At 39.1% G+C, this 26,650-nt stretch overlaps 3 protein-coding genes and 1 pseudogene across 3 annotated transcripts; 2 read left to right on the top strand and 2 right to left on the bottom strand.

Moving 5' to 3' along the window:
• On the bottom strand, nt 1-7,192 carry LOC143892448 (GDP-L-galactose phosphorylase 1-like). Its single transcript, XM_077397069.1, has 6 exons — nt 6,622-7,192; nt 5,641-5,750; nt 5,232-5,537; nt 4,947-5,132; nt 3,641-3,901; nt 1-585 (listed from the first exon to the last, which is right to left on the bottom strand). Exons 1-6 carry the CDS (start codon nt 6,722-6,724, stop codon nt 265-267), a joined length of 1,287 nt encoding a protein of 428 aa, XP_077253184.1. The 5' UTR covers nt 6,725-7,192; the 3' UTR covers nt 1-264.
• A 7,349-nt stretch (nt 7,193-14,541) lies between these two features.
• LOC143846051 (nuclear localized protein) lies at nt 14,542-19,626 on the top strand. Its single transcript, XM_077354459.1, has 8 exons — nt 14,542-14,967; nt 15,067-15,146; nt 15,228-15,290; nt 15,392-15,493; nt 15,611-15,676; nt 18,760-18,838; nt 18,941-19,149; nt 19,512-19,626. The coding sequence occupies exons 1-8, from the start codon at nt 14,613-14,615 to the stop codon at nt 19,554-19,556; spliced, it is 999 nt and encodes a 332-aa protein (XP_077210574.1). The 5' UTR covers nt 14,542-14,612; the 3' UTR covers nt 19,557-19,626.
• A 924-nt stretch (nt 19,627-20,550) lies between these two features.
• LOC143846050 (flavonoid 3'-monooxygenase CYP75B137-like) lies at nt 20,551-22,498 on the bottom strand. Its single transcript, XM_077354458.1, has 2 exons — nt 21,439-22,498; nt 20,551-21,313 (listed from the first exon to the last, which is right to left on the bottom strand). Exons 1-2 carry the CDS (start codon nt 22,396-22,398, stop codon nt 20,675-20,677), a joined length of 1,599 nt encoding a protein of 532 aa, XP_077210573.1. The 5' UTR covers nt 22,399-22,498; the 3' UTR covers nt 20,551-20,674.
• A 1,367-nt stretch (nt 22,499-23,865) lies between these two features.
• LOC143892091 (cytochrome P450 98A1 pseudogene) lies at nt 23,866-24,399 on the top strand (annotated as a pseudogene).
• The last annotated feature ends 2,251 nt before the right edge of the window (nt 24,400-26,650 follow it).

The following is a 26,650-nucleotide window of genomic DNA, read 5'->3' as shown; positions in this document are numbered from 1 at the left end:
TTGCAGACCCAAATAGAGCATTTGTATAGTTTGATGATAATCATGGTAAACTTACAATGACCAAAAACACAAAATTCATTCTTTGGCTCTCAGTGCAGCAAAAGAAGACAGATTCAAGCACAAAGTCAATACAAAGACCTAATAAAGTTAATAACCAACCACACTATGACAGAGACCTTGTGCTTCACCCAACAGTACTAGAACTAGTAGTGTAATATTGTCACGTCTTATTTCTTGACAACAACATGAAGAATAGAAAATCACTCACTCCAGCACCAGACAGCCTTCAGGGGAATGGGAAGGCACAGGTGGCTGAAACAGACCTTCTTTGTCGTCCATGTCGACGTCCTCTCCCACCACAGTAACTCCTATGGCCGCCAAGATATAAGCCTTCACCTCTTGGAACATCTGTTCAGATAAAGAGACCTCAGCAAGGAGCCTCCATGCATAGTCCTCGGATGCCTCCTCGTAGTCCTTCGTCCTCTTCAACACCATATGCCCACTGATTTCCCACACGGCAGGGTTTACTTGGGTGTCGAGAAGCTCTTGGCTCACTTCTCCGAGAGCTTGCTTCGCTGCATAGCACTGCATGTTTGTCCAATAGATTCAGACGATCGTTAGTGATTTCCCACACTGCCTGTTTGTCCAATTGTTTGTTCGACCCAAAAACTTCACACAGGTGAGTTAAAGCATCATTTAGAGGAGTCTCCTTAAAATTTTGAGGTATTAATTGGAAGGAATATAAATAAGTTAGAGGTGTCAATGGATCGGATCCACAGGCTAACTGAAACCAAAATTCGTGATTATGCTATTCATTTTTTGGCCGAACCCATGACTGAGGCTGGCCCATTGACACCCCATACATTAAATAAACAGAAATGGAAAATCTAATCTAACTACTATATATAAAGGCAAAATGATGGGTTAATGTCTTCCACCCTTTGCCAAAAATTCCATCTATATCCCAGTTGTATTGTGCCTATTCTCTTCAATAAGACGTTATGATATTACCTACTTTCTTTAGGGTAAAATCGTAATCTACATACGAAAAGTACCGACACAGGGTACCTGTCTATGACAATTATGGAAAAAAAGCACCAAGAATCGGTAAAGACATGACAATGACGAAAGAATTACTTGATATTATTCATGCAGGACACTTGTAAAATATTGATGGATTCCGGGCACCTTAAGAGGAACAACAATTATGGAAACCTCTATCGATTGGAGGGCTAAGATAGGCCTATATCGGCTAGGATCAACCTATGGAAATGATTTTATAGGCACAACCGATTGATGTTGTGTTCCATCACATGGACGGTTTGGATCAACCTATAACCCTCTATAGATCGGAGGGAACCACCTATGTAGGCAGTGGCCCATCTAATGGACGGTTTGGATCATCCTATGGTACGGGCCATGCCGTATATTTTCATAAAGTGAGGAGTGCAATCATCAAAATACGGTGAGTAGTGCCATTACAAAATATGGTAGTGAGGACATCAGCACTATATATAATTTGAAACCATCGTTGTTGCTTGGATGTTCCCACGCGGGTCGGGTTCAACATTGAAATAGTCTCCACAGTCCACAATAGACAGTTTGGGTAATCCTATGGTGCGGGCCATACCGTACTTTAATAAAGTGAGGAGTGTGATCATCAAGATATAGTAGTGCGGATAACATTTCCCTTTGTTTTAATTGTTAGTCCCTGTTTGGTTTGGATTTTGAGAACCGATTGTGAGTTACAAACTAATTATTGGTGACTCACTATTGCTTCTCAAAATTCAAAACAACCCGGCTTGAGTTGAGGTGGTCAACAATTGGTACCATATCTCAGTGACATAGATTCATTGACATAGATGCAGTCCAATCTCTGCCAAAGGAGATAAAAAATCGGTCAATGCATTGGCAATGAATGATTGTGAAACTCTACTTTCTGGCAAAACTAATAAGGTATATTTTATAGTTTACATTTACTTTCTTCTTAATTTGTCATCTTCATATTAACAAATCATTTAGTTATTTAGTGACTTGCCAATGTATGTCTCTCATACTTCTTCTTTTTTTCTTTTGAAAATTTTACTTTTATTTATTTATACGCTAATACTTACATTTTCTCTTCGATTTATTTCTTTTTCTTTTATTTATATGCATCCATCTAAGAAATAAGCTCTCAACTCTATTGTAGGTTAATTAATATAACTTTCCTTTGTGAAGTCTTTTTAATCACATTGTCTTAGGGTTTACTTATGCTAAATGTTTGTACCAATTCACATGCCAAATGGTCTTTATCATAAAAAAATTTCATTTGTGCTTCTGCCTATCTAAATGCATAGAGTTCACTTCTGTAGGTTTTACAGCTATTTTTAGGCCATTACTTAATTTGTGGTTATTCTTACACGAAATTTATTGGGCACGTGCATTTTTACTAGTAATGTACAAAAGAAATACAAGAATAGAAAGTAGAGCTCCTCATAAGACTAAAGTCTACTCACTCTAATTTATGAGAGTGGTATGAGGCCCGGCCTTGAATATCATGGGACCCATTGACTGTACCAAGTGGTAGCGTGGCCCATAATATTCGATGAAACTTCAATTCTAGATCACTGAAACAGGCCTCGTACAAAGATGTACAGGGAAATTTATATCATTTTTTTATATAGAATTAAGTTCCAAACAAAGATGGCATGATTAGGACTCCCTGAAAATATATATTGGTTGGTCTTTCTCTTCATAAAATTATTTTATTTTGATACGAAACAATGACAGGAAATATGCATTTAACAACACCAAACTGCAAGTGAGAATTGTTTTTTGGGTCTTAAATGAAGCTTGCAAACAGAGCTTTGCCTAACTTAACAAAAAATTTCTCTCCTTAGTAGGAGAAGTGTTGGAAAGTAAACTATATCAAAACCCATAATTCAAGATTGGATTTGATTGCAGCCCGCTTTGTTATTGAGGCTCATATTCAAGATAATATGTTTTAGTACAAAAAATGTACTTCAAGATAAAAGATGCTTGGACAAGTTTATACAGATGCACGATTGTGATAGTAAGCACAAAACTACATAATACTGAACTTCATGAACATCATTATATTATATAAAGGGAGATGATATTTTCACCCCCCCCTGCAGTACTTGCACACCCCCCTGATAACGTTATTTGCCCACTTTTCACATCAAATCAGGTTATAAGGGGGGTGTGCAAGTACTGGGGGTGTGTGTGAAAATTACATCACCCTATATAAAATATTTACACTGCATATAACAACTGAATCTGATGTAGCTTTGCATAGTAGTGCAGATACTAAGTCGATGATTATCCTAATATATTGTATATAATCATTTATCAAATAGTGATACTGTAGCGCTATAAGGAGGTGCATAAACATTTAAACAGGAAAAGTAGCCAGAGTTTAAAAACTATCATCTTCTTTGGTCAGCATAAAGCTCACATGGATTCTACCCAAAAGATGAGTTATGAGTACAGATCCAATTTTGAGAATATTTTGATCAGAATTTTGGACAATAAAAGTCAAGCAAGTAGTAAAAATATCACTAAAAGCACAAAAAAAACAAGAAAGAGTTGCAATCCTTGGCATGTGTCATTGAGGTGTTTAGAACGAAAATGCTACCTGAGGGAAGACGAAGACCCGTTTGCCAGAATCAGAGATGAGGACATTGTATGGGACATTGTTATTTTGAAGCCAAACGCAAGATTTGGACACTGCATCAGATAAGTCTTGAAGTGAGTTCCCACACATGAAAACCAGACCTCTCACTGGATAATTCAACAGCTCGAATATCGCCACTTCACTCTCCGCCAGCCCCTTCACAGTGGTTATATTTCGCATGGGGGCTTTCTCAACAGGAAAGGGTAGCGACAAGTAATAAGCCTGTCATCACAGAAATGAACTCTTTCATAACTATTTTTCTTTAAAAAAAAAAATCAATTATCACGTTTGACAATTACAAATATGATCGAAATCTCTAAGATGCTTTTCAAACAAAATCTGAAAATGGAATAATCAAAGGCTCTTAGACAAAAAAGATTGAGACTGTTTTACATTTTTTTATCAAATAAAAAATAATAAAATTGCAGTGAGAATACCATGTGATTGGCCCATCTTAGCAAATTATTGGCCTTTTCTTTTTTCATTAGAAGTAGTTTTATTATGTTAAGAAGTTTATAAAGAAATTGAATGATAGTTATCTTGTTTCAAAAAGAAAAAATTCAACAATATAGTTAGAACAGTAAAGTGAATTGAGTTGGTAATGAAGGTTTTTCTAAGTTTCAGAGGCAATATTGGTCTAGCTCATTGCTTCATGCAAGAGAAGTATCTGTTAAGTTGGCTAGTTAAGGTAGGGGATGGAAATTGGAACCGGATATTTGCATAGGGATTTGGTTAATATAGTAAGTAGAGGCAACCATGATAGTTGCAGATAAGTTTGTGGAGATTATTTAAAGGGAAACCATATCCACACTCCCATTTTTCTATTGCTCGCACTCCTCACTTTATTAAACACTTTCTTGACTGCCTGTTGATAGCTTTTCGGAATTATAGCAGCCATCAACATTTAACAAGAGAAGTGTAAAATGAAGAGAGGGGTGCCACTATTAATATGATTGTAGATTTCAGTTCACCCTTTTTTTTTTTTTGCATGATAATTGCAGTTCACCCATAGGAATCATAGAAACAGAGTAGTATCCTATTTCTCTTCTTTTTTAAGCTTTTCACCTCAAGCCTTTGTTGTTTGTAATATGTTTATGGTGAAGAGTAAAATTGGAACCTAATTTTCGGATCTCTTGTAGAAATCAATCTCGGGCAAGAAAAATTGAAGTTAGTATATCCCAATTATCATAGACACAATGAAACCCAGTTTTTAGGATTTGGTTCATATCAAAAAATAAATATAAATAATGAAGGCAAAGCTAAACACCTGGAAATGGAGGTGATTGATGGTCGCAAATGCTCCCAAACTATTGTAACCCAATCTGAAGAACGGGCTCGCAGCTTCTGCCGCCATATGAAGAGCAAGCAAAAAGCTCTCGTGGTCGATCCTCTGCGGCAAACAATCGAGTACACGAGGGATCAGAAGCACATGCCCATACTCTATGGGGCTCACCTGCAAGCACAAAACTTTCAAGTAAGCCCTGCAGATTCACTAAATACCTTGTAACAAACATGGAGGTTGCAAAACCGATCTTTTGTACTCATTGCTTACATTTATGGCAACAATGTTAGGAGATTTAGTAGCAGCATTGGCGGGTGCATTCTGAAAGTATTGGGTCTTGTCATCTTCACTCTTTTGGAACACCAAGAGTACCTCTTCTTGCCCAATTTTGGTAAAATTGAACTTGTTCTCATCGAAGGGTTGCAGAACTTGGTCGACTCGGAACTCAGTGGGGCGTTTCTTGAGGTGACGGCCTTCGTTCAGCTGAGCTATGAAACCATACTCGCCAGGGATCACCTGGCTTTTACAGGCGGTAACATCGTAGCGGAATAGACCTATGCTCCTGCGATCCTCCCACTGGCAAATAACAGAACAAGGACAAGGACTCGGAGTCTCAATCTCAAATCAAACAGGAAGAAAAAAGCAGTAATTGTGAGAGAAAAGCACCCATTTTTTATACCTGGCTGAGGAGTAAGTTGTTGAGGAAGGAAATTTGAGAATTTGTGGATTCTCCACTTCTGCAGATATCCTCCTGCTCTCTCTTGAAGGCGTAAAGAGGAAGTTTGGATACTGAGAAGAACCCCAAATTCAAAATCAATGACTCAAATAACCAGCTAACAGGGGGGGAATTAGTCCCCTGTTTGTATTGCAAGAAAAATATTTCTTGCAGAAATTTTTTTCTTGGGGAAATTTCTTTTTGTTTTCACAATTTAGAGGGAAATGATATGATTATGGTTATTTTAGAGGAATATTATCATAAACTGGAGGTCTCTCTAGGTAAAAATTGAATTGGGTTTGTTCAAATTATATTTTTTTGTGTGTAAAAAGAGTAGGAAATTTAAAAATTGAATAGGGTTTGAACGAGTACGAAATTTAAAAATTGAATAGGGTTTGTTCAAATTAACATTTTTCTTGTGTAAAAAGAGTAAGAAATTTCAAAATTGAATATGTGTAAAAAGAGTAGGAAATTTTAAATTGAATATGGCTTGTTCAAATTATCATTTTTTTTGTGTGTGTAAAAAGAGTAGGAAATTATAAATTGAATATGGCTTGTTCAAATTTTCATTTTTTGTGTGTAAAAGAGTAGGAAATGTTAGAAATATTTGTCCTTTCCAAACTTTTCCAAAAAAAAGTCATGCAATCCAAACAGGGTGCAAGAAAAACATTTCTGACGGGAAATTTGTTTTCCTTCTATGATTTAGAGGAAAATGATATAGTTATGGTTAATTTAGAGAAATATTATCATAAATTGAAGCTCCCTCTAAGTAAAATTTGAATAGGGTTTGTTCAAGCTATCTTCTTCACGTGCAAAAAAAAAAAAAAAACATGAACTTTTCCAAAAATATGCATGCAATGCAAAACAGGTGCAAGAAAAACATTTATGACGGGAAATTACATAATTCAGAAAAATAAAAAAGAGGTGGGAACCCTTTTTTATTACCAGGTAAACAACACTTGCCGAGACAGTTTCGTCCGCATCCTAGGGTTTCCTCATCTTCTTGGTAGTTAGAAACCACGGTAGGAACCCTCTTGATTGTCAACATATATCTCTCTCTCTCTCTCTCTCCACCAATAACAAGGAAATGATAGTATAAATGAATTAAGAAGAAGAAGAAGAAGAAGAAGAAGGGAGAGATTTTTAGCACCTTATTTTGTCTCTTGATTTGGGAAAGGGAATAGAAAACCTAAAAGACCTCCTCCTGCAAGGAAAAGGAGATCGGAAGGGCTTCCACCTTCAGAAGGCAAAGCTCCCCTTCCACCGTGGGGCGAAGGGCTTCTTTTCTCGACCAGGCAATGGATTTTTTTCTTAATCACATTCACCTCATCGATTCTTTGATATAATCCGAAGGCTCCGATTATAGCCGTGATTACCCAATTCGATTGTCTCTGCTTTTTATTCCCTCCTCGCCCTCTTCTTCTTTCTTCCTCCTGCGCCTCGTTTGAAGCGAGGGAACGTGGTATTTTTAGACAGGAGGAGGCGGTTTACGTGGGAGAGGATTTCGTGTTTGTATCGGACGAGGACATTCTTAAATAGTGTTCAGTTATTCTTTGATTGGGCCCACCAATTGGCATGCACGTGTGCATTTTTAAAAATGTGGTAGGGCTTGATGATCTAAACCATTCATTTGTTTGGCGACTGAGGCATTGTATAAAAATCATTCGTGTGGCCCCGTTACAGATGAGATGGTTACTGTCATCCTATGAAGATTTTCGTCGTGGCCACGGCCTATTTATGTTGGGGCCCAAGAAATGAATGGTTTGGAACTTTGCAAAGGGAGCCCTTCATTTTAGCCTAACTATATTGTAAATGCACTTTAATGGCGTGGATTGCCAACCCTGCAGCTGGTTTTTGCAAAGGGAGCCCTTCATTTTAGCATTCCTCCTATACTAAAGGTAAGCCCTGTACTTTTTAGGGCGCCAAATTAAGAAAAATAATACTGAGAGATCGGAGAGGGTTAAGATCATCCTATGGAGATGATATGTGGAGCACAGCCTATTTAAGGAGCCAAAAATTGAATGGTATGGATGATCCAACCATATGGGCCACACAACACTTTTAGAAAATACGGCAACTATGTTGGCCCACTACACTTTTGTTGTTGAATACCACAAGAAATGATCACGTGGACTTTGGTATTAAACGAGATGGAGGCTCCCAAGTTGCATATCGTGGTGCCTTTGTGAGCCCTTCAACTTCAAGTAACGGTATTTTCCTGTGGTCATCCACATTCTTTAGCATCTTCTGTATCTTCCTCCAATTTCCCTTGGTGGAAGAATTTCTTCTAATCAATTCTCTCTTTTTCCACCTTAGAATTGGCCATTTATTGAAATGGAATTCTCCACCTTTTTTGGTGCGGGGAATGAGAAAAAAAAAAAATCATGAAAATCCCATTCAGTTACTCAACCAACAAAGCCTGTTTCCCAATGTTCTCCTTCTATTTTGATTAAAAAATGAGATTCTTTGAAGCGACTCACAGCCACTTTCAAGATTATCTTTAATCGGTTACTGCCCATCTGTTCTTTTATGGGATTTTCCCCCTTTTTAGGGGTGGAGAATGACGAAAGTAAAAAAAATCTCAAAAATCTTGTTCCCTGTGTGACCCGTTAAGGTCCGTTTCCAAAATTTCTGCTAATTTTTTGACTAAAAAATAGGATTCTTTGAAGCGATAAATAACCATTTCTAAAGTTTCTCATCACTCTGTTTCCGCCCAATTCTTTAGGCGAGAATGAGATGTGATGCCGAACATGCCCTAATTGGGCAAGAATGAGAAGCCTTGCCAAACACTCCCTAGCTTGTTCCCCCCTCTTGGTGGAAGATATTCTTGTAATCGATTCTCTCTATTCTACCATAGGCCTACTAGTCTAATCACATCACAATCATCTAATAGGATCCACGGGCTCATCCTTCTAGAATAGAAGGATAAAGGAACACAACATGGACAACTAGTAGAGATAACCAAAACAATGGGTTCTTCCTTTTAAAATTCCTCAATGGGGAGGATTACACCAAGGTTCTTGAGGCTCCTCCCACCACGTATGGTGGTAAAGTTCTGGTCCTTCAAAAATGGACCCCGGAATCGAAGATGGAGAGAATCAAGCTGACAGAGATCCCAATTTGGATAAGGTTTCCGGGTCTGCACCTAAAATTCTGGACTCGCAGAGGGCTAAGCAAAATAGCTAGCCGATTTGGGAGACCATTGTATATGGACTCCCACACAGCTGAAGCATCTCGGCTTATGTACGCTCGTGTTTGTGTTGAGGTAAGTGTAGATAAGAAGCTCCCAGACTCTATCAAAATAGAAACTCCCACTGAGACTCATATCCAACCAGTGGAATATGATTGGAAGCCTTCCGCTTGTATAAATTGCAGAGATTTTAGCCACGGGACAGATAGTTGCAACCTCTATATTGAAAATCAGAGAAGCTACAACAAGTCTTCAAGACAAGTCTGGAAATGCAAACAAAAGGAAAAGGATGATCCGAATGTCCTGGTCGCTGCCAAAGGAAAAATTACAGGTTCCAACTCTTCTTCCATCCAGCGTGAGCCGGAAAGAATGCACTCAATTGGGATGCCCATTGGCCCCAAGGTTACCCCTCCCCATCTCCATGTTCATGGCAATCGGTTTGCTGCTCTCGATGTCCCTGACTCTGATCCGCCTCCCTATATTGATGGCTTTCAGCATCAAGTTGTTCAAGATGAAAGCCCTCCAAATTCAGATCAGGGACCATGGCAAAATGTTCGTAGGAAGAAAGGCAAGTCGCCCTTCCTTGCCTTCCTCTCCCCTCCAACCTGTGGCATTCCTTCCCTCTCCAAACTATCCCTTGGGAGGAGCTTGTGATTAGGCTGATCAATCTCTGTGTGATTAGAGCGCTGATTTCTTTTCATGAGTTCAGTTGTATGGTGTTGTAGTTTCTGTTTTCCCTTATCTTTGGGTTTGTTTTCTTGTGGGGCCTTATGTTTGTTTTGGCTTGTATTGTCCTTTGTTTTCCCCTACATGTTCAGGGGTTTGTTCTCGAGCTTCATGTAATCTCTTTTGTTGTTTTTATTAATATATCTGGTCGAGGTCCTGCCTAACCCCAGCTTACCCATATAAAAAAAGACAATTAAGACCCAATTTGGTTTGGATTTTGAGAACCAATTGTGCATCCAAAACTGATTATTGGACTCAAATTTATGTTTAATTTTAAGCCCAATAATCAGTTTTGAACTCACAATCAGTTCTGAAGATCCAAAACAAATGGGGCCTAAAGCATGAAACAACCCACCAAGGCAACAAATTGAGGTCGGGGTAACTGAGGAAAGGGAAAGAGGATCCATAAATCTCAGCTGCATCAAAGCTACACCAATAAAATTTTATAGACAAATACTGTCAGAATTATATAAAAAATTCTTCAATGGAAATCCCCTAATTATTGTTTTATAATTCCATAAAATTTGAGCAATGCTATCAAAATGCGTAGCATAGGTGCAACCTTGTGAAGTATAAATGACTAAGTAACAGCAATTCTAACAGCTTGTGCGCTCAAGCGCATAAAAGCTTATATGCGCTCGAGCTTCAAAAACACATGGGGCCAACATTTTTGGGATGATCCAAAGCATTCATTTGAAAGGCATCTTACATAGATAGGGTGTCCGCAAAAAATCAGCTTCATTGGATCGTCCTAACCCTTCCATGTGTGGAGGAAAAAACGGGCATATTTGTGGAGAAATAGCGTCTGTCCATTTTAACCTCCACAAATGGACACCCTAGGAGGATCCTGTGGAGCTGATTTGCTGTACACACCCTATCTAAGGGCCTTTCAAATGAATGTTTTGGATCATCCCTAAAAATGAAGGCCCCATGTGTTTTTGGTGCTCGAGCGCACAAACATTATTCTTATACATATGTGATTTGCTAGGGACCATAGTAGAAGGCATTTCGCGCCTGGTTCAGGCTCAAATTTTGTCTTATTAATTTAATTCGTCTAAGGTGGTTTCTCTGTTTGGATGCCAATTGCAAGGGCACCTTGAGCAATCCTCAAACAAAATAATGCACTTTTTGGTGTTAGTTTGCCAATTTAGCATCACAATCCATAGAAAACACCAGACAAGAATCATAGCTAATTATTGCTTGTCTGGTGATGTGTCACCCATGAGCTCTCCTTATATCCTCTAAAATCTATGCTTCATTTCTCTAAAATGGTAAAATTCTTCAAGTAGAATTTTGTTGTCTCTCTTTCTCTCTCTTCCCTCCCTCTTCTCTTTATATATATATATACATACCGGTAATGGAGTTTTTATATGGTGTAAGGCCTTACAACAATATGGTAGGGGTACCACCCTTGACATTTGGTCCAACAACAGCTCCCTTTTTGAGAAGCTGCTGCTGGATCAAATATCAAGGTTGGTACTTCCACCGAACAAGGGCCTTATTGTTGTAAGGCCTTGCACCATATAATTTCTCCTGGTAATGACACCCCGTCCCATAACTAATGAGATTGGCAACCAAACACTACTTATTACTATTCTACCAAGTAAATCCTTAGTAGATAAAACATTACAAAAGTTAGTCTACTCCCTATTGACTACTTATAAACAGATTGTGGATTCATCTAAGGTGGGGTTAGTTTTCAATACATTTTGTCCCCGCTCTCTGGATAATATACCCGTCCTTTTTACGTGAATGTTGAATTGTGTCCAGACTTCAACGCTTTTTCACGTCAGTCAAATCACGTTAAAAGGGGGTGTGCTATTGGGGGCGAAAAAAAAAAATTCGCCCTTTGTCTTATTCATTTAATTAATCTGAGGTGGCTCCACAAAATGCCTTCCTCCGACGGTCCCTAGTGAATCCCTTTTATCTATGTTCCTTTATGTGGCGTGCATTACAGAAGGCATTTCTTCTAGGTAATAGAAATAAGAGTACAAATAGGGGTGTTAACGGATCGAATTCGAATCAGATTTGGCTATATCCAAATTCGACGGATATTTAATATCTATTACCGAATTCGTATCCGTCGGATGTTGTTCGAATTCGGATATTATCCGTATCCGTTTACCCGGTAAATTTGAACATTTTATTGCAACACTTTATCTTTCTTCTCCTTCTTACTCCTCGAATAAATTTTCCAAACCCTAAAACCAGACCTCTACCTTCTCTTCACAAAATTAACTCTCAAACCCTAAAATATGTGAGATCCTCTTCTTCCTTTTAAAACAAAGGGAGAGAGAGAGAGAGAGAGAGAGAGAGAGAGAGAGGCGGTGGGGATGGATGATGGTGTTGGTAGTGGTCTTTGGATTTTTTTTTATGTATATGATGGAATAGGTTTGGGCTATTTTGAGTAGGGGAAGTGAGAGTGCTGATTGTGGAAGATGAAGAGAAATGAGGATGGAGATGGGGATTGTGTTAGAGATGGATGTGACTGGTGGTAATGGAGGTGGTTGTGAGAAGGTGAAGAGGTGCGGCGGTGGATTTTGGTGGGGTTGGAGGCACCAAGGAATGCCGAAGATGGTGTCTCAGCCTCCTTTCTCCTCTCTTGTTTCTCCTTGCAAACCTTAGACGTCCCATCTTTTAATTGCATTTTGGAATTTTATATAACCCTAAGTTGAAAAATTGATTTGAGCCGTCCATTTACCATCAATGACTATGGCCTTTTTGGTCTAGAATTCTTTAGAAACTATGACATCTTCTTTCAATCACCATCATCCATTGGTCTCTTTCATCTTACAACCCACATTTGTTGCTTCATAAAGAAGCCATGTCAAACTCCAAGAATGCCCTTAAAATGAGAGATTACTTCATTTCCTACCCAAAACACTTTTTGCTATTGTTTTTTTCTAAGGCTCTGTTCACTTGTTTTCCCGGGAAAGGAAAAGAAAATGTTTCCCGGGAATCTGACGTGGCATTAGTAGGGGTGTAAACGGATCGAATTCGAATCGGATACGGCTATATTCGAATTCGATTACCGTATACACTATCCGAATTCGGATTCGGATTCGAATTTGACGGATATTTAATATCTATTACCGAATTCGTATCCGCCGGATATTGTTCGGATTCGGATATTATCCATATCCGTTTATCCTGTAAATTCGAACATTTTATTGCAACACTTTATCTTTCTTCTCCTTCTTACTCCTCAAATGAATTTTCCAAATCCTAAAATCAGACCTCTACCTTCTCTTCACAAAATTAACTCTCAAACCCTAAAATATATGAGATCATCTTCTTCCTTTTAAAACAAAAGGCAGAAAGAGAAGCGGTCGGGATGGATGATGGTGTTCGTAGTGGTCTTTGGGTTTTTTCTTTCTTTTTTGTGTGTGTATATGATGGAATGGGTTGGGCTATTTTGAACAGGAGAAGTGGGGGTGCTGACTGTGAAAGATGAAGAGAAATGGGGATGGAGATGTGGATGTGGATTGGGTTAGAGATGAAGGTGACTGGCGTTGATGGAGGTGGCTGTGAGAAGGTGGAGACGGGCGGCGGTGGATTTTTGTGGGGTTGGAGGCACCAAGAAATGCTGAAGATGGTGTCTCAGCCTCCTCATTTCTCCTCTCTCTTGTTTCTCCTTGCAAACCTTAGAAGTCCTCTCTTTTAATTACATTTTGAGTTTTTATATAATCCTAAGTTGGAAAATTGATATGAGCCATCAATTTACCATCAATGACCTAGATGGCCTTTTTGCTTTAGAATTCTCTGTAAACTATGACATCTTCTTTCAATCATCATCATCCATTTGTCTCTTTCATCCTACAGGCCACATTTGTTGCTTCATAAAGAAGCCATGTCAAACTCCAAGAATGCCTTTAAAAATGAGAGATTACTTCATTTCCTACCCAAAACACTTTTTTTTTTTTCTAAAAAGAAAATTCACTTTTCTTTTAGAAACAAAAGATAGTGTGTCATTACTAAAAATAAATATTAATGATATTATTAATAATAAATAAAAATGATTTACTTTTCGGATTCAGATGTTAACCGGATCGGATATACCATTTACCAGATTCGCATCCGCTAAGAGCCGGATATCTCATAAACGGATTCGGATAATATCCGCTTGAAACGGATCCAGATAATGTTCGCTTTAAACGGATTCGGATGCGGACGGTAATCGAATTTTCGAATATCCATTTACACCCCTAGGCATTAGGAAAAGAAATCCAGGGAATCTGTGCAGGATAAAGTTTCCTTAGACTGTTCACTTGCGTTGGAAAAAGTTTCTTTAGACTGTTCACTTGTGTTGGAAAAAGTTTCCAGGGAAACTGCTTGCCCTTCTTTTTGCACTAGTTTTCCGGGGAAACGAAATCCGTGTATTTTTATTAGGAAATGAAATCCCTAAAGGGTGGGAAAATGGGCTTTTCCATGTCATTTTTTTCTTTTTTGCAAATATTCCACATGTGTAATTCTATCTTCCCTGGAAAGCAACTGAACATCAGAATTCTGTCTTATCAAGGTCTTGTCAGGGAAAAAATAAGCTGTTTTCTAAGGATTTGCTTTCCTGGGAACGCAAGTGAACAGAGTCTAAAAAGAAAATTCACTTTTCTTTTAGAAACAAAAGATAGTGTGTTATTACTAAAAATAAATATTAATGATATTATTAATAATAAATAAAAAGGATTTACCTCGGATTCGGATGTTAAATGGATCGGATATACCATTCGCATCCGCTAAGAGCCGGATATCTCATAAATGGATTCGGATAATATCCGCTTGAAACGGATCCGGATAATATTCGCTTTAAACGTATTTGGATGCGGACGGTAATCGAATTTTCAAATATCCATTTACACCCGTAAGTGCAAATTCTTAACAAACAGAGCAATAAAGACTATAAGAGATTATAAATTCACGAGCTACCTAAGTTTCAAATGCACCACACCTAATACTCTTCCCGCTTTCCGCTTTTCAGTTTCCCACTTCCCACCCTACACCCTTACAACCTTCTACATCGAAAATGGAGGTGTGGGAAGCACTGGACGTGGACGACTCAGACCTCTACTCAAATGTACAGCTTTCGACCCCTTCATCTCACCTTTCCCTCTCTCTCCAACCCTGTTCCAAATTCCCTCGCCCTTCTCAACCTCAATCCACCCTCAACACCACCAACCCCGCAACCCTAGATTCAGACATTTCCTCAATCCCCCCTCCACGTCTCATCCCCGGACCCGCCGGAGCCATTCAGGCCGCGATGCACCGCCAATCTCTCAACCCTCAAAGCAATTCCCAACACAATTTAGGGAGACTGGAATTAGACGCAGAAGATCAAGATTTCAAGCAAAACCCCTGGTTCTGTGCCATGGATTTCCTCGGTATGAATTGAAGACCCCTCATTTAAGTAACTTCTTTTCCTTTTTTCTGCTATTCTGTTCCTCTTGCTGTGGATGGTCTCTGAAGGTGTACTCTTTTAGCAATTGAGGCGGATTTTGCTATGAGATCGCCTTTACTCTGCTCGATCGATACAATTCGAAGTACCGACAGGATACCTCAGGTATATATCCAAAGCTTTATTTCCAGGAATCTTAATCTCACTCACATTTCTTATATTGTCAATGGTTGGATTGATTTTCAGGTTGTAGGAATTGTAAAATCCTGCACGCCGAATGGGCTTGGTGATCTGATAGTAACTCTCAAGGCAACTCACTTACATGATGTTGATTTAGCATTTGAATTTCTCTGCAGCTTTATTTTTGTAATTAGTGTGGCTTAAATTTTTATTTTTTTTTAAAATTTCAGGATCCTTCGGGTACTATCGGTGCTAGCATCCATCGGAAAGTTCTTTTAGAGAGCGAGTTTGGGAGGGACATATCGGTTGGTGCTGTTGTTATTCTCAAGCAGGTTTCATCTGATCTTCCTTAATCCACTTTTTCTATGACTATTGTAATTAAGTGAAAGCTAAGCTCTAATCATGTCGTGTTTATATGTTTAATGACCTGTAAAGCACCTTTCTTTCAGGTGGTTGTATTCTCTCCTACTCGTTCTGCACGTTATCTCAATGTCACGCTGAACAATGTTGTCAAGGTGCATATTCTTTTTGTTCTTCTTTTGCTTATGTTAATTAATCAAATAATTGATGGTGATGCTTGCTAGGTACTAAACTGTCAATTCCTATGGAGTTTTTAAGAGGTTGCTTAATATGTTCTGTTTGATTTTAGGCTTTTCCTATGGAGTTTTTACTCTATTTTTAATGATAGTTGAGTATTTTAAGTCTATTACATAACGTTAGCCTCATCTTTTAAGTTCGAACCATAGGGAAAGGAATTGGAAAGTGGGTTGACATTTTTGAACTTGAGCATGGTTGCTACACTTCGCATCTAACAAAGGAAGCCTCTTACAGTACAGCTATTGCAGCTTTTAGATAAAGTTAGTGCTTGCACTCCAAGTTCCTTCATTTTTTAATCTCATGAAAAGAATTGCGGGGATCTTGCAAGTCTCTTCCATATCTAGCTGCTATGGAGACAAATCCTTAGTCTCCCTTAAGCTCCCATAAAGATTTTTGGGGATCTCCTGAATCTATTCTGTCACACACTATGGTTATCAAGTATTGACACCTAAATGATCAAACATCTACCTTCTTTGTGCTTCATGGATAAACTGAAGTTGTGCATAACATCACGTGCCTTATGAACTGAAGGCTTACATTATTTGCATAGGCGCTCTTGCTTTTTAAATGATGCTACTTACTATAGGGTGGGTAATCATGCTGAGGGTGGAACTGTCATGGAGATATGAGGAGCAAAACAAATTGGTGCCGATGGCAAAGTGAGGTAGAATGTCTTGGTATGAGAGGGATCAACTAGAGTAAAGAGTAAGCATATCTGATGATGCATATGATTCATGAGCACAAGAGCAGATGCAACATTGAGGGAGTGGGTGTAATGATTTTAAAATCACCATGTTGGATTATGGATGTCTTGGGTTCTCCTGGTCCAAAACTGAGTCAAATGGGATGCGATTGGACCCCTCCAAAAATCAATAAATTGGTTAAGCCTTGAGTAAAATGGTACATTTAAATATTTGATTCATCAACTCATTTGATTTTAGTAATTTGTTGTTTTATTTTTGTAGTTTGTTTTCTTATTTGTTGAATGCAAGAGGGTTTGAATTTTGGGGAATTTGAATGTTACCAGTTCATCTTTCTTCATTCAAAGTGCTACCCGAGCTTTTGGATATTTGAAGTAGGCTAGGTTTTACCATTTGGGCTTATTTTTGAGTAACAGCTTTGGGGATTATAGTCTAACACATTTTTCTATTTTGGTTATATTTTGTTGGATCATGTCAAGTTAATTTTAGAGATTTTCATTGATAATACGAAGACCAGTGAATAGAGCCCGACTTCCTTTTCAACCTTAACACCGATCACATTAGAAACTTTAATGGTCTCTCCCTTATGGTTCTAAGTCCCTCCAATTCCAAACTAACTTGTATTTCCTTTATAACCTGTACCAAAATTAAGCGTAATATAATTCGAAGGGGGTGGACTCCATCTCTCATTGGTTCTGTTTAGGGCCTTTAGGCACATATTGGTCATCCTATCAATTTTCAACTATGAAATACATAACCAACCAATAGATGCGAAATTCTTTACTTGCCATGAGGGCACAACCTACTTGACAGTGGATAGTTTGGGTCAAAGTTAAGAAACCAACAGGCTTATGCAATTCTTGGAAAATACGTTTGGTTCTTTCATACCAAATACTCCATAGAACTACATATGGGGTAATCTTCCATAGAATCTCCTTCGTTATGACAATGCAGGCCACCAAACCACACGAATTGTGTGGCTTCCCCCATCCCTCTCTTCTTCTCTTTCATCCTTCTTCATCATCGGATTCTTCACATGGTATCATAGCAAGGTTTGTTGCAAATCAAATATTTCCTCCCTGCATGAAAGTTAGCAATATCCCCTTATTTCAGTTCTCTTTTTTCCTTCCATTTGAAAATGGGATCTTCCTTTTACAAACCCTGCTCTTTTTCTTTCACAAACCCTTCTCTTTTGTTTGCAAACCAACCCTTTTCTCAAGCGTCAAATCTTCTAATCTTTTCTCCACTATGTTACATTGATTCTTCTGAATCGTTGAAGCACTTGTGTACTTGTGTCGGATACTTTAGGATTCATTGTGACACTTCTAGATCACTTTAATCTATTTTTTTTAAAATAAAACAGATTTACAATTATCACATGTTTTGAGTTGGGAAATGATAAATGCGCCCCTTTTCATCACTTGGGACACCCAGCTACAATGTAGCTACAGTGTATCTATGACTGCAAAGGGGCTGATGTACTTCGCATTTGAAGGAATTAAGTGACCTGATTGCCACGTAAAATGCAGCTGGGTGTCCCAAGTGATGAAAAAGGGCGCATTTATCATTTCCCTTTGAGTTTTATCTATCCTAACAGATTTACAATTCTGTCGCCCTCCTTTTCTCTTTAAATCTTTCCCTTAAGGACCTACATCAGGTTTTAGAGCTCGCTTTGTAGGGTTTGATGAGAAAGAGGGGAGCCATGGCAAGTGTGCATATAAGAGCCTGTCATAGAGAATGACAAACAACATGGGCTGGAAAGTGCTAATTTTTGGGGGTCGACATATCAGCACCATACTATTGTACTGGAGAAGCTTCACAGAAAAAGACATTTAAGCTGAAACTCTGCTATAGAAGAATTGTGATCATCCAGGAAATTGCAAATTGGTGCAGACATAACGTAACACTGATTTTTTGAGAAGAATTAGGGTGCTCCTGTTTCCACGTAAACCATGGGAGAAAGTTGTTAAATCTGGTTGCAACCCAATTTATTCGGTTGTCGTTTTGGTGATTTACTGAGAGTAGAATCGTACTTTATCAAGTATTCCTTATGAACCAAATATGTAATTGTGAAATTCCCCATACTGCCCTCTGTGACTGCTTGATGATCAAGTGTATCTTCACTGGTTTATAGATCACCCAGTTCTCAAAAAACCAAACTTTTTCTATCATTCTGCATCAAAGTCAATACTTCTTTTAGGCAAATGAGTAACATGTTCAAATGCTGATAAGGAACACCCCATAGTGTTTTTTACTTTTTTTTTGCATAGGTAACAAATTGACAATAATTTATATTTCAGATAATTAGTAAAGACAGTGGACCTCCTCCACAACAAAGGTTTCCTGCATCTTCAGTTAGATGTGCAGCTTCTGGTGCAGGTGGTCAATGTTCTTTTTTCGAGTTTGTTTCCTTCTGTGGCCAAACTTCTATGCTTGTAGATGTTATTTTGATATTTTACCTTATGACCTATGAATTTCCAGATGAACTCATAACTGTTGGGCCAGCAAGGGCAGAGGTGTCGTCACTGATTAGCAAGGGAGCTGGAGTTGCAAATGAGACAGTTAGAAGAGATCCTATCTTTGACAAGGAGATGGTGGACAAAACACGGCCAGAAGGTACAGCAGGTAGCAAGACTACTGTGAGTGAGGGGCCTAACCATGAAAGCTGTGGAGGCAGCAGAGTTAAGCAGGTAATTTCAAAAGTTACACATACAGAGTGGACAGATGAACAGCTACATGAGCTAGATTTTGACGACTCCTAATTGACATCATTCCTCTGGCATTTGAGGTTATGTTGATTCATTTCTATATCTCCACTGATCAGGAAAAAATAATAAACTAGAAAAAGAAGATTCTTTCCCACCTTTATTTTTTGTAGCATCTAACATGACTGGATTGGCCTTGGTTATCCTCAATGTGTATATGAAACTGGCACTCGCCAGTCGGGTAAGCTCATGGTTGATTGCATTCAGTACAAATTATCGTTGCACATACGAGAGGTTATCTGTGCTTCCCTTTATTTATTTCTTTTCTCTTCTTTTTTGATGGCTAGGGTTGTGGGGTGGGATCCTTTCAGGTCTTCGTGCCATGCCCATGATAATGGGTGTCAGTGGATCCACTTCGGATCAGAGCCACCTATCAATGCCCATAATTAGCCTCATTGAAGAATAGAGGTCTAGGGGTAGATTGGCCTTCGGCAAAGCTGGATGTAGTAGTCATTTTACCCCAAGATGGGGGTTGCTAAAAATCCTCTTTTAGATGTTCACATTGATCTTCTTCTTCATGTCTTCTTCTTCAACTTCTTGGATCTTCATCACTTCCTTTGGCTTCATTCATCTTTAACTTAATCCGATGCTTTTGATCCATGCTCGTTGACTTGTTCTCTGCATGGTCTTTGATTATATCTTCAACTAAGCAAAGACTCACTAGTGCAACTAAATCACATAAGTAAACAACTTGTGTTTGGAATTGTCAAAACAAGAATTAGAAAATTGCCAATAGTTGAACCCTTGGGCTTACAGTATGCCAACTATGGGGTTTGCAAATTTTATATCCCCAAGGAATTAGTCAGAGAGATCAAGCGTGGTCCTCTTTGGGCCTAGGCGCATGAGATCCCTACATACTAGTGGTGCAATTCGGGTCAGTTTCAACCGAAAAAAGTCGGGTTGGGCTGGGTATCTTTCAGTTGGGTTTTACTAACCCGGGTTGAGTTCGGGTTCGGGTTCGGGTTGAGGGCTTGGGCAACCCGACCCAAGTGAAACCCGACATTTTTTCATCATTTTTTTTTTAGTTTTTAGTAAGCTTAAAAACTCGGGTTGGGTCGGGTTGAACCTCATTGGGTTGGAACTTGGGTCGGGTTCGGGTTGAGTAAATGGTTCCTTGGGTTGGGTTCAAGTTGGCCTCAATCCTGCCCAACCCGACCTGAGTTGCATCCCTACTGCATACACACAAACAAGAATGTACAAAGGTATATACATTGTAAAAACCTCTTGAAAGTGCATCACATTTCAAAAATATAGCTTCCCTTTATTTCGTAGGAAAAAAGTTAAGAGTTTCAAACGTACCAAAAAAATAAATAAATCAAAACACAGTTTATATAGTGCGAAGTTACTATTTCATTAAAAAAGTTAAAAGAATTACAAAGCATAAAAATGCCTAGGGCATAGCCAAATACATGAAAATAACACAGCCTTACTAGAATCCTTGTGTAAGATATCAATTTGAGATTTGAGTGTAGAGGTTTGGGTTGGATAATCGTGGAGTGGGTATAGCGACCACGGGGTTCCCTATCTTTATAACGCCACGAAACTGGTCGGAGAGATCAAGCTTAGTCCCCTCTGGTAATCGCCAATTGAAAGAATGCAAGAGTGAGCCCAATACGAATGTTATTGACCTTTCGGCTAGTGAAATCCCTGGGCATATCCTCCTCCCTGACCCAAATGGAAAATATCGAAAATCATTGCCTCTAAAGTCCCATTTGTTGTCTGGAGTTAAGAACCTCGCCGGATCAAACTCTAAGGGATTCTCCCAAAGAGAAGGGTCCCTATGTATTGCCCAGAGGTTCACGAAGACACCAGCATCCTTTGGGATGGTGTAACCACCCACGACACATGATTCACTTGGAGTGTGAGGGATCAAGAACCCATTTGGCGGATGCAAACGGAGTGTTTCTTTAACCACCGCATCTAAATAATGCAATTTGCTTAAGTGATAATCTTCTAGAATGTTATCCTTCCCCACCACCGCTTCTATTTCCTCTTGAACTTTCTTGATGGTCTCAGGCTTGTGAATCATCTCGGCCATGGCCCACTCTAATGTGGTTGAGCTCGTGTCAACTCCACCCCCTACCAGATCCTACACCAACAAAACAATCAAACGTAAGGTTGAGAAATATGTGGCAATAATGTGAAGGAAATGATATATGACGACAAGAAGTCTACTAAATATATTACATTTATGCTGAGAAGAAGATTAATTACCATTAATAGGGCCTTGATGTGGGTCATGGTCAAGGGTGTTTTGGGATCTCCTTGCTCCTTAATCTTCAAAAGGATGTTGAGGAAATCCTTTCCGTGTTTGCTTTTGCATTTCTCATCTTCTACCTCTTTATCCATTTTCAGCCTTTGATCTAGTATGTTATCAAAGATCCGATCAAACCACAACATGACATCCTTCAACTTACGCTCAACGCCTTGTATATCGAACCTGGCCAGAGTGGGAAAAAGATCAGAGATATTGGGTTGCGCCAATAGACTCCCCATCGCCCCCATCGCATGTCGGAATTCTGCAGCGACACCAGTCTCGCTCTCTCCCTTGAGTGTGCTACCCCATAGAGTGCTCGTCATACTATTAAAGATTGTTTGAGTTAACTTCTCACCGATATCTATCGGAGTTTCAATTTTGGCATATAGGTCGCTTATTGTCCGACGAACCTCCTGTCGTCGGAACACACTGCTAGCTTCAAGGCTACCGGAATTGAGAAGCTCTTGGATGCAGACTCTGCGGAGCATGCGCCAATTTGGACCATAGGGACTCCACACGATGTCCGAGCCTCCATATGTGGCAACTAATGCCCCAGCCATTTTATCGTGGTTGGCAAAAATGGTGTCATGGTCTTTGAGTACCTCCTTCGCCATGGCTGGGGAACCCAACACGACCATGATCTTGTTGCCGAGTCGGAGCTTGAAGATTGGGCCATAGATCCCAGATAATTTTGTGAAATAACGGTGGAGATCGGGTTCAAGGAAGGGAAGGTTACCAATCAATGGTAAGCCTCGTGGGCCTGGTGGCAATGACAAAGTTGTCCCCTTTCTCGACTTGTTAATCATCCATGAAATCCAAGAAATCGCAACAATTGTAATGGAAAACAAGAGGACCACATCTTTTTGCTGCCTCCCGTCCAGCCACCATGACCACACTTGTGAAGGATTTGAAAACATAATTTTTCTTCACAAAGTGAAAGCAATGCAACCTCTGAAAAAACAAAAACAGAAGCAATGAAATTCTGGAAAACCAATTTGATGATGATTGTGAAGGAGGGTGCTTCTCTATTTATAATACTAGTCCATCTAAAGAGACTGCAAGTGCAAATAATATATTGAGTTTGACCTGTTCATGAAAGTGTAAGACCCGTAGGCTAGTCCAAGTCGTAGTCCACGTTTTTTGCAAACAGTTGATATAAGACAAAAAAAAAGTGTCATCTACGATGGAGAGATCATGAATGTTTCTTCCATTTTGAGTCCCAGTCAAATCCCACGGTATCTTCACCTAAATCCACGCGTTATTCGAAAGGAGGAGGGACCAAGACACCTTAGTCATTGGGAAGTGATATATGTCTGCTCTTTAGTCGACTCTTTTTACACTAAAAGCCTTAGACAAAAGGAGGTGACCGGGGAAGAAACGGGGGCCAATAATATATCGTTTCCCTAATCATTCAAGTCGAGAAGGGTGGTGGCTAATCCAGCGTGTCAATCACACGGTTTCTTTTTTTTTTGAAAAGGCAATCACACGGTTTCTTGACCTCAACAAGAATGTTTCTTTCCTTCGTCATTCGTTTACATTTCATGGAAATTTTTATTGGAATGGAAAATTTTTATTGGAATTTTTTTCTTTGTTAGCTTTTTTTTACACCTCATGCATAGCATGGGTGGGGGCCGTGGGCCCACCATTTTACAACACATGTTTTGATGACATGAGGCACATCATTTTACACCCATGCATACCATGGGCGGGCCCCCATTTTGCACCTCATGTTTTAATATTGACTCACTGTCTACCCAAACCCATGCTTGCCATGGGGCCCACCGTTTTACACCATGTTTTGATAGGGTGAGTCCCACCAACTCCTCTTAAACCCATGCATGGATGATAGGGTGGGTCCCACGATTTCTACCAAGTCCTTGTATAGGGTGGGGCCCACCATTTTAAACTTCATGTTTTGATGGGTGTGGCCTATTATTTTACACACATCAAAACATGCATAGCATGGGACAAGAATGCTAGTATCTTTGTATTTCTTACAATTTATCACCTGATATATTGGATTGGGCAGCATTATTACCGGTTCAAAAATTTTGCTTATTTTTATCACCTAATCACTGAGGACCCTGTTTAAGAGGATTAGACCATTTTTACAGTGATTTTGGGGATTCGAGCTCTCTTCAACATTTTCACCTCAACATCCTTTTGAAGATTAAGGAGCAAGGAGATCCCAAAACGCCCTTGACCATGACCCACATCAAGGCTCTATTAATGGTAATCTTCTTCGTAGCATAATTGTGATTTATTTATAAAGCATCATGTGGAAATATATTTCTCAACCTTATGTTTGTTTGTTTGTTTTATTGGTGTAGGATCTGGTCGGTACTGGTGGAGTAGACACAAGTTCAACCGCATTATAGTGGGCTATGGCCGAGATGATTCACAAGCCTGAGACCATCAAGAAAGTTCAAGAGGAAATAGATGCGGTGGTGGGGAAGGATAACATTCTAGAAGATTATCACTTAAGCAAATTGCATTATTTAGATGCGGTGGTGAAAGAAACACTTCGTTTGCATCCGCCAAATGGGTTCTTGATCCCTCACACTCCAAGTGAATCATGCGTCGTGGGTGGTTACACCATCCCAAAGGATGCCGGTGTTTTCGTGAACCTATGGGCAATATATAGGGACCCTTCTCTTTGGGACTTCAGAGGCAATGATTTCCGATATTTTCCATTTGGGTCTGGGAGGAGGATATGTCCGGGAATTTCATTGGCCGAAAGGTCAATAACATTCGTGTTGGGTTCACTTTTACATTCTTTCAATTGGAGATTACCAGAGGGGACTGAGCTTGATCTCTCTTACCAGTTTCGTGGCGTTATAAAGATAGGGAACCCCGTCATTGCCATACATACTCCACGATTATCCAACCCAAACCTCTACACTCAAATCTCAAACTGATATCTTACATGGGGTTGAATTAAACTTTTGTTATTTTTAGGTATTTGGTTATGCCCTCGACATATTTACTCTCTGTAATTCTTTCGTTTTTTTTTTAATAAAATAGCAGCTCCACACTACATAAAATGTTTTTTGATTTTCTCTTCTTTGTAAGTGTGAAACTCTTGATTTTGTATCCATAAGAAAAAAGGAACCCTATGTTTTTGAACTGCGATGCAGTTTCAAGAGGTTTATCAAGTTTTATCTTTCTAGGAAGCTCTTTGGCCCAGAGTGGACCACGCTTTATCTTTCTGACTAGTACCTTCGGGTATAATATAAAGATTGCAACCCCCGTTGACGTTGTTGCCATACCTCCTCCACTATTATCCAAACCTAACCTGTACTCTCAAATCTCAAACTGATGTTACAAATGGGTTATAATAAGTTAATTTTTATTATCAAGTTTCCACCGCAAACGGTTCTTGGGATTCAGACCCTCCTTAAAAACTAATACCTCTTGCCTGAAATGAATCTTTAACACCCAATGGACCGACAAAAAAAGGAAGAAAAAACTTAAATCCACTCCCCTACACCCTTCAAACTCGTGTGGATTCTTGCTGAACTTATTGTAAGGCATCTGAACATTTCTTTTAACTACGAAAAAGTACCCTGAGTTAGAATAGAGAGGCCAAAAAGCTCAGCTAAAACACAAGCTTCATATAGTGAGAAGAAATAAGGTAGTAACGCCAACATAATATAGAGAAAATGGAACTTCAAGCCTCCGGCCTGGATTTTTGTTCTCTAAATAACATGAACCCAATGATGATATTTGATAGAAGATTTCTTTAGGCTAAATAATTATTTGAGAGGGAGTTGCCTTTCCACTTAATAATGGTGGCTAAATTTGCCAATTAAAGCTCATTAGTATAAACTCCTGAGGCTAAAATTTTGTTTCAATTAATCCAATGACTTAATCTCCTCAATCAAACAATTGAATGAATTTCATTGCCTGGTCCACTGAGGCAAATGTTATAAAGTGTACTATCCATATCTTACGAATGGGATAGTATGGAACCCCCCATAGCGACTTGAATACCTAACATAAAACCACTCAATACTGTTTCTAAACGAATAAACAATAAATTCAGACGCCAGAGTGAACAGAAATGGGACAAACCCTCTTGTGTTAAACCCTTTAAAATTCAAAATTAGCCAAGTTGGCCACCATTTAATAGAACAGAAAAATACAGACATGCATCAATGCACCAACTTTTTCCATTTCAAGATGAAGCACATCTTCTCAAGAGCAGGCCACTCCACAATCATAATCATTTTCAAGGTCCACTTATAAGATCTCTCATATATGATTTCTTAACCAAGTTAATCATGTCATTTCTGTCACAAATCAATTTAAAATTTTTCGATCCTCCACCAATCAGTTTCGATTAGATGTCACCAAAGATCCCATAATGTTTTTACATTGAAGGGAGAGACTTTTGCTAGAATCAGGGTTGGGTTTGGAGTTCAATTGGTTTGAGGCTTTGTACCTCAACCTTTTTGTCGTAGGTTCAATCCAAGCTTACCTACCAAAAAAGGCTTTTCTTAGAATCTTCTAGATTCCACTTATCATTAGGTACCTAACCAGTATGCTAAAAGCCACAGGACTGATGGAACACATTAGGCTAGGCCCTTTAAAACCAATACCAGGCTGGGCCCACCTAGTCCCATACTAGTCAGGTCCCCACCCACCTAGTCCCATACTAGTCAGGTCCCCACATAGGACTGCAACACCCATAGACTGATTAGCCTAAACTTTTAGGGGCAGTTTGGATACGTGGATTTTAGAATCCTGGATTTCTTCAAAATTATAGATGGGAGACAAGAGGAGGAAGAGAGCAGGCATCATTTTCTGATCTCTCTCCCTTCTTTCTGTCAGCAAGAGAGTAGGAGATCATCCCATGTTTCCAGGTTTTAGAAATCTCGGGATGGGGGAGAGATTTCTAAAACCTGGATTTCTTGCTTAAAATCCAAGATTCTAACAAAGAAGCGAAACAGCAGCTCTCCTCCTTCTCTCGTCTCCCAACTACAATTTTGAAGAAATCCAAAAATGTTAAATTGCTAAGTTTCTCCTTCCATGTGAGACCTTTTAACTTTAAAAAATGGAGAACTATAGGACAATGTCCAAGATTTTGATTTCCACAAGTTAATTACCACATCTGTTTAAAATGAACAGGCGCAGGTCTCCTCAAACCCTCTATAAATTTAACAGAAA

The sequence above is a fragment of the Tasmannia lanceolata genome, unplaced genomic scaffold (genome assembly GCF_043159265.1).
Source record: "Tasmannia lanceolata isolate RefF3 unplaced genomic scaffold, GAP_Taslan_0.1 ptg000015l, whole genome shotgun sequence".
NCBI classification, from domain to species: Eukaryota; Viridiplantae; Streptophyta; class Magnoliopsida; order Canellales; family Winteraceae; genus Tasmannia; species Tasmannia lanceolata.
This window is presented reverse-complemented; position numbering and strand designations above follow the sequence as displayed.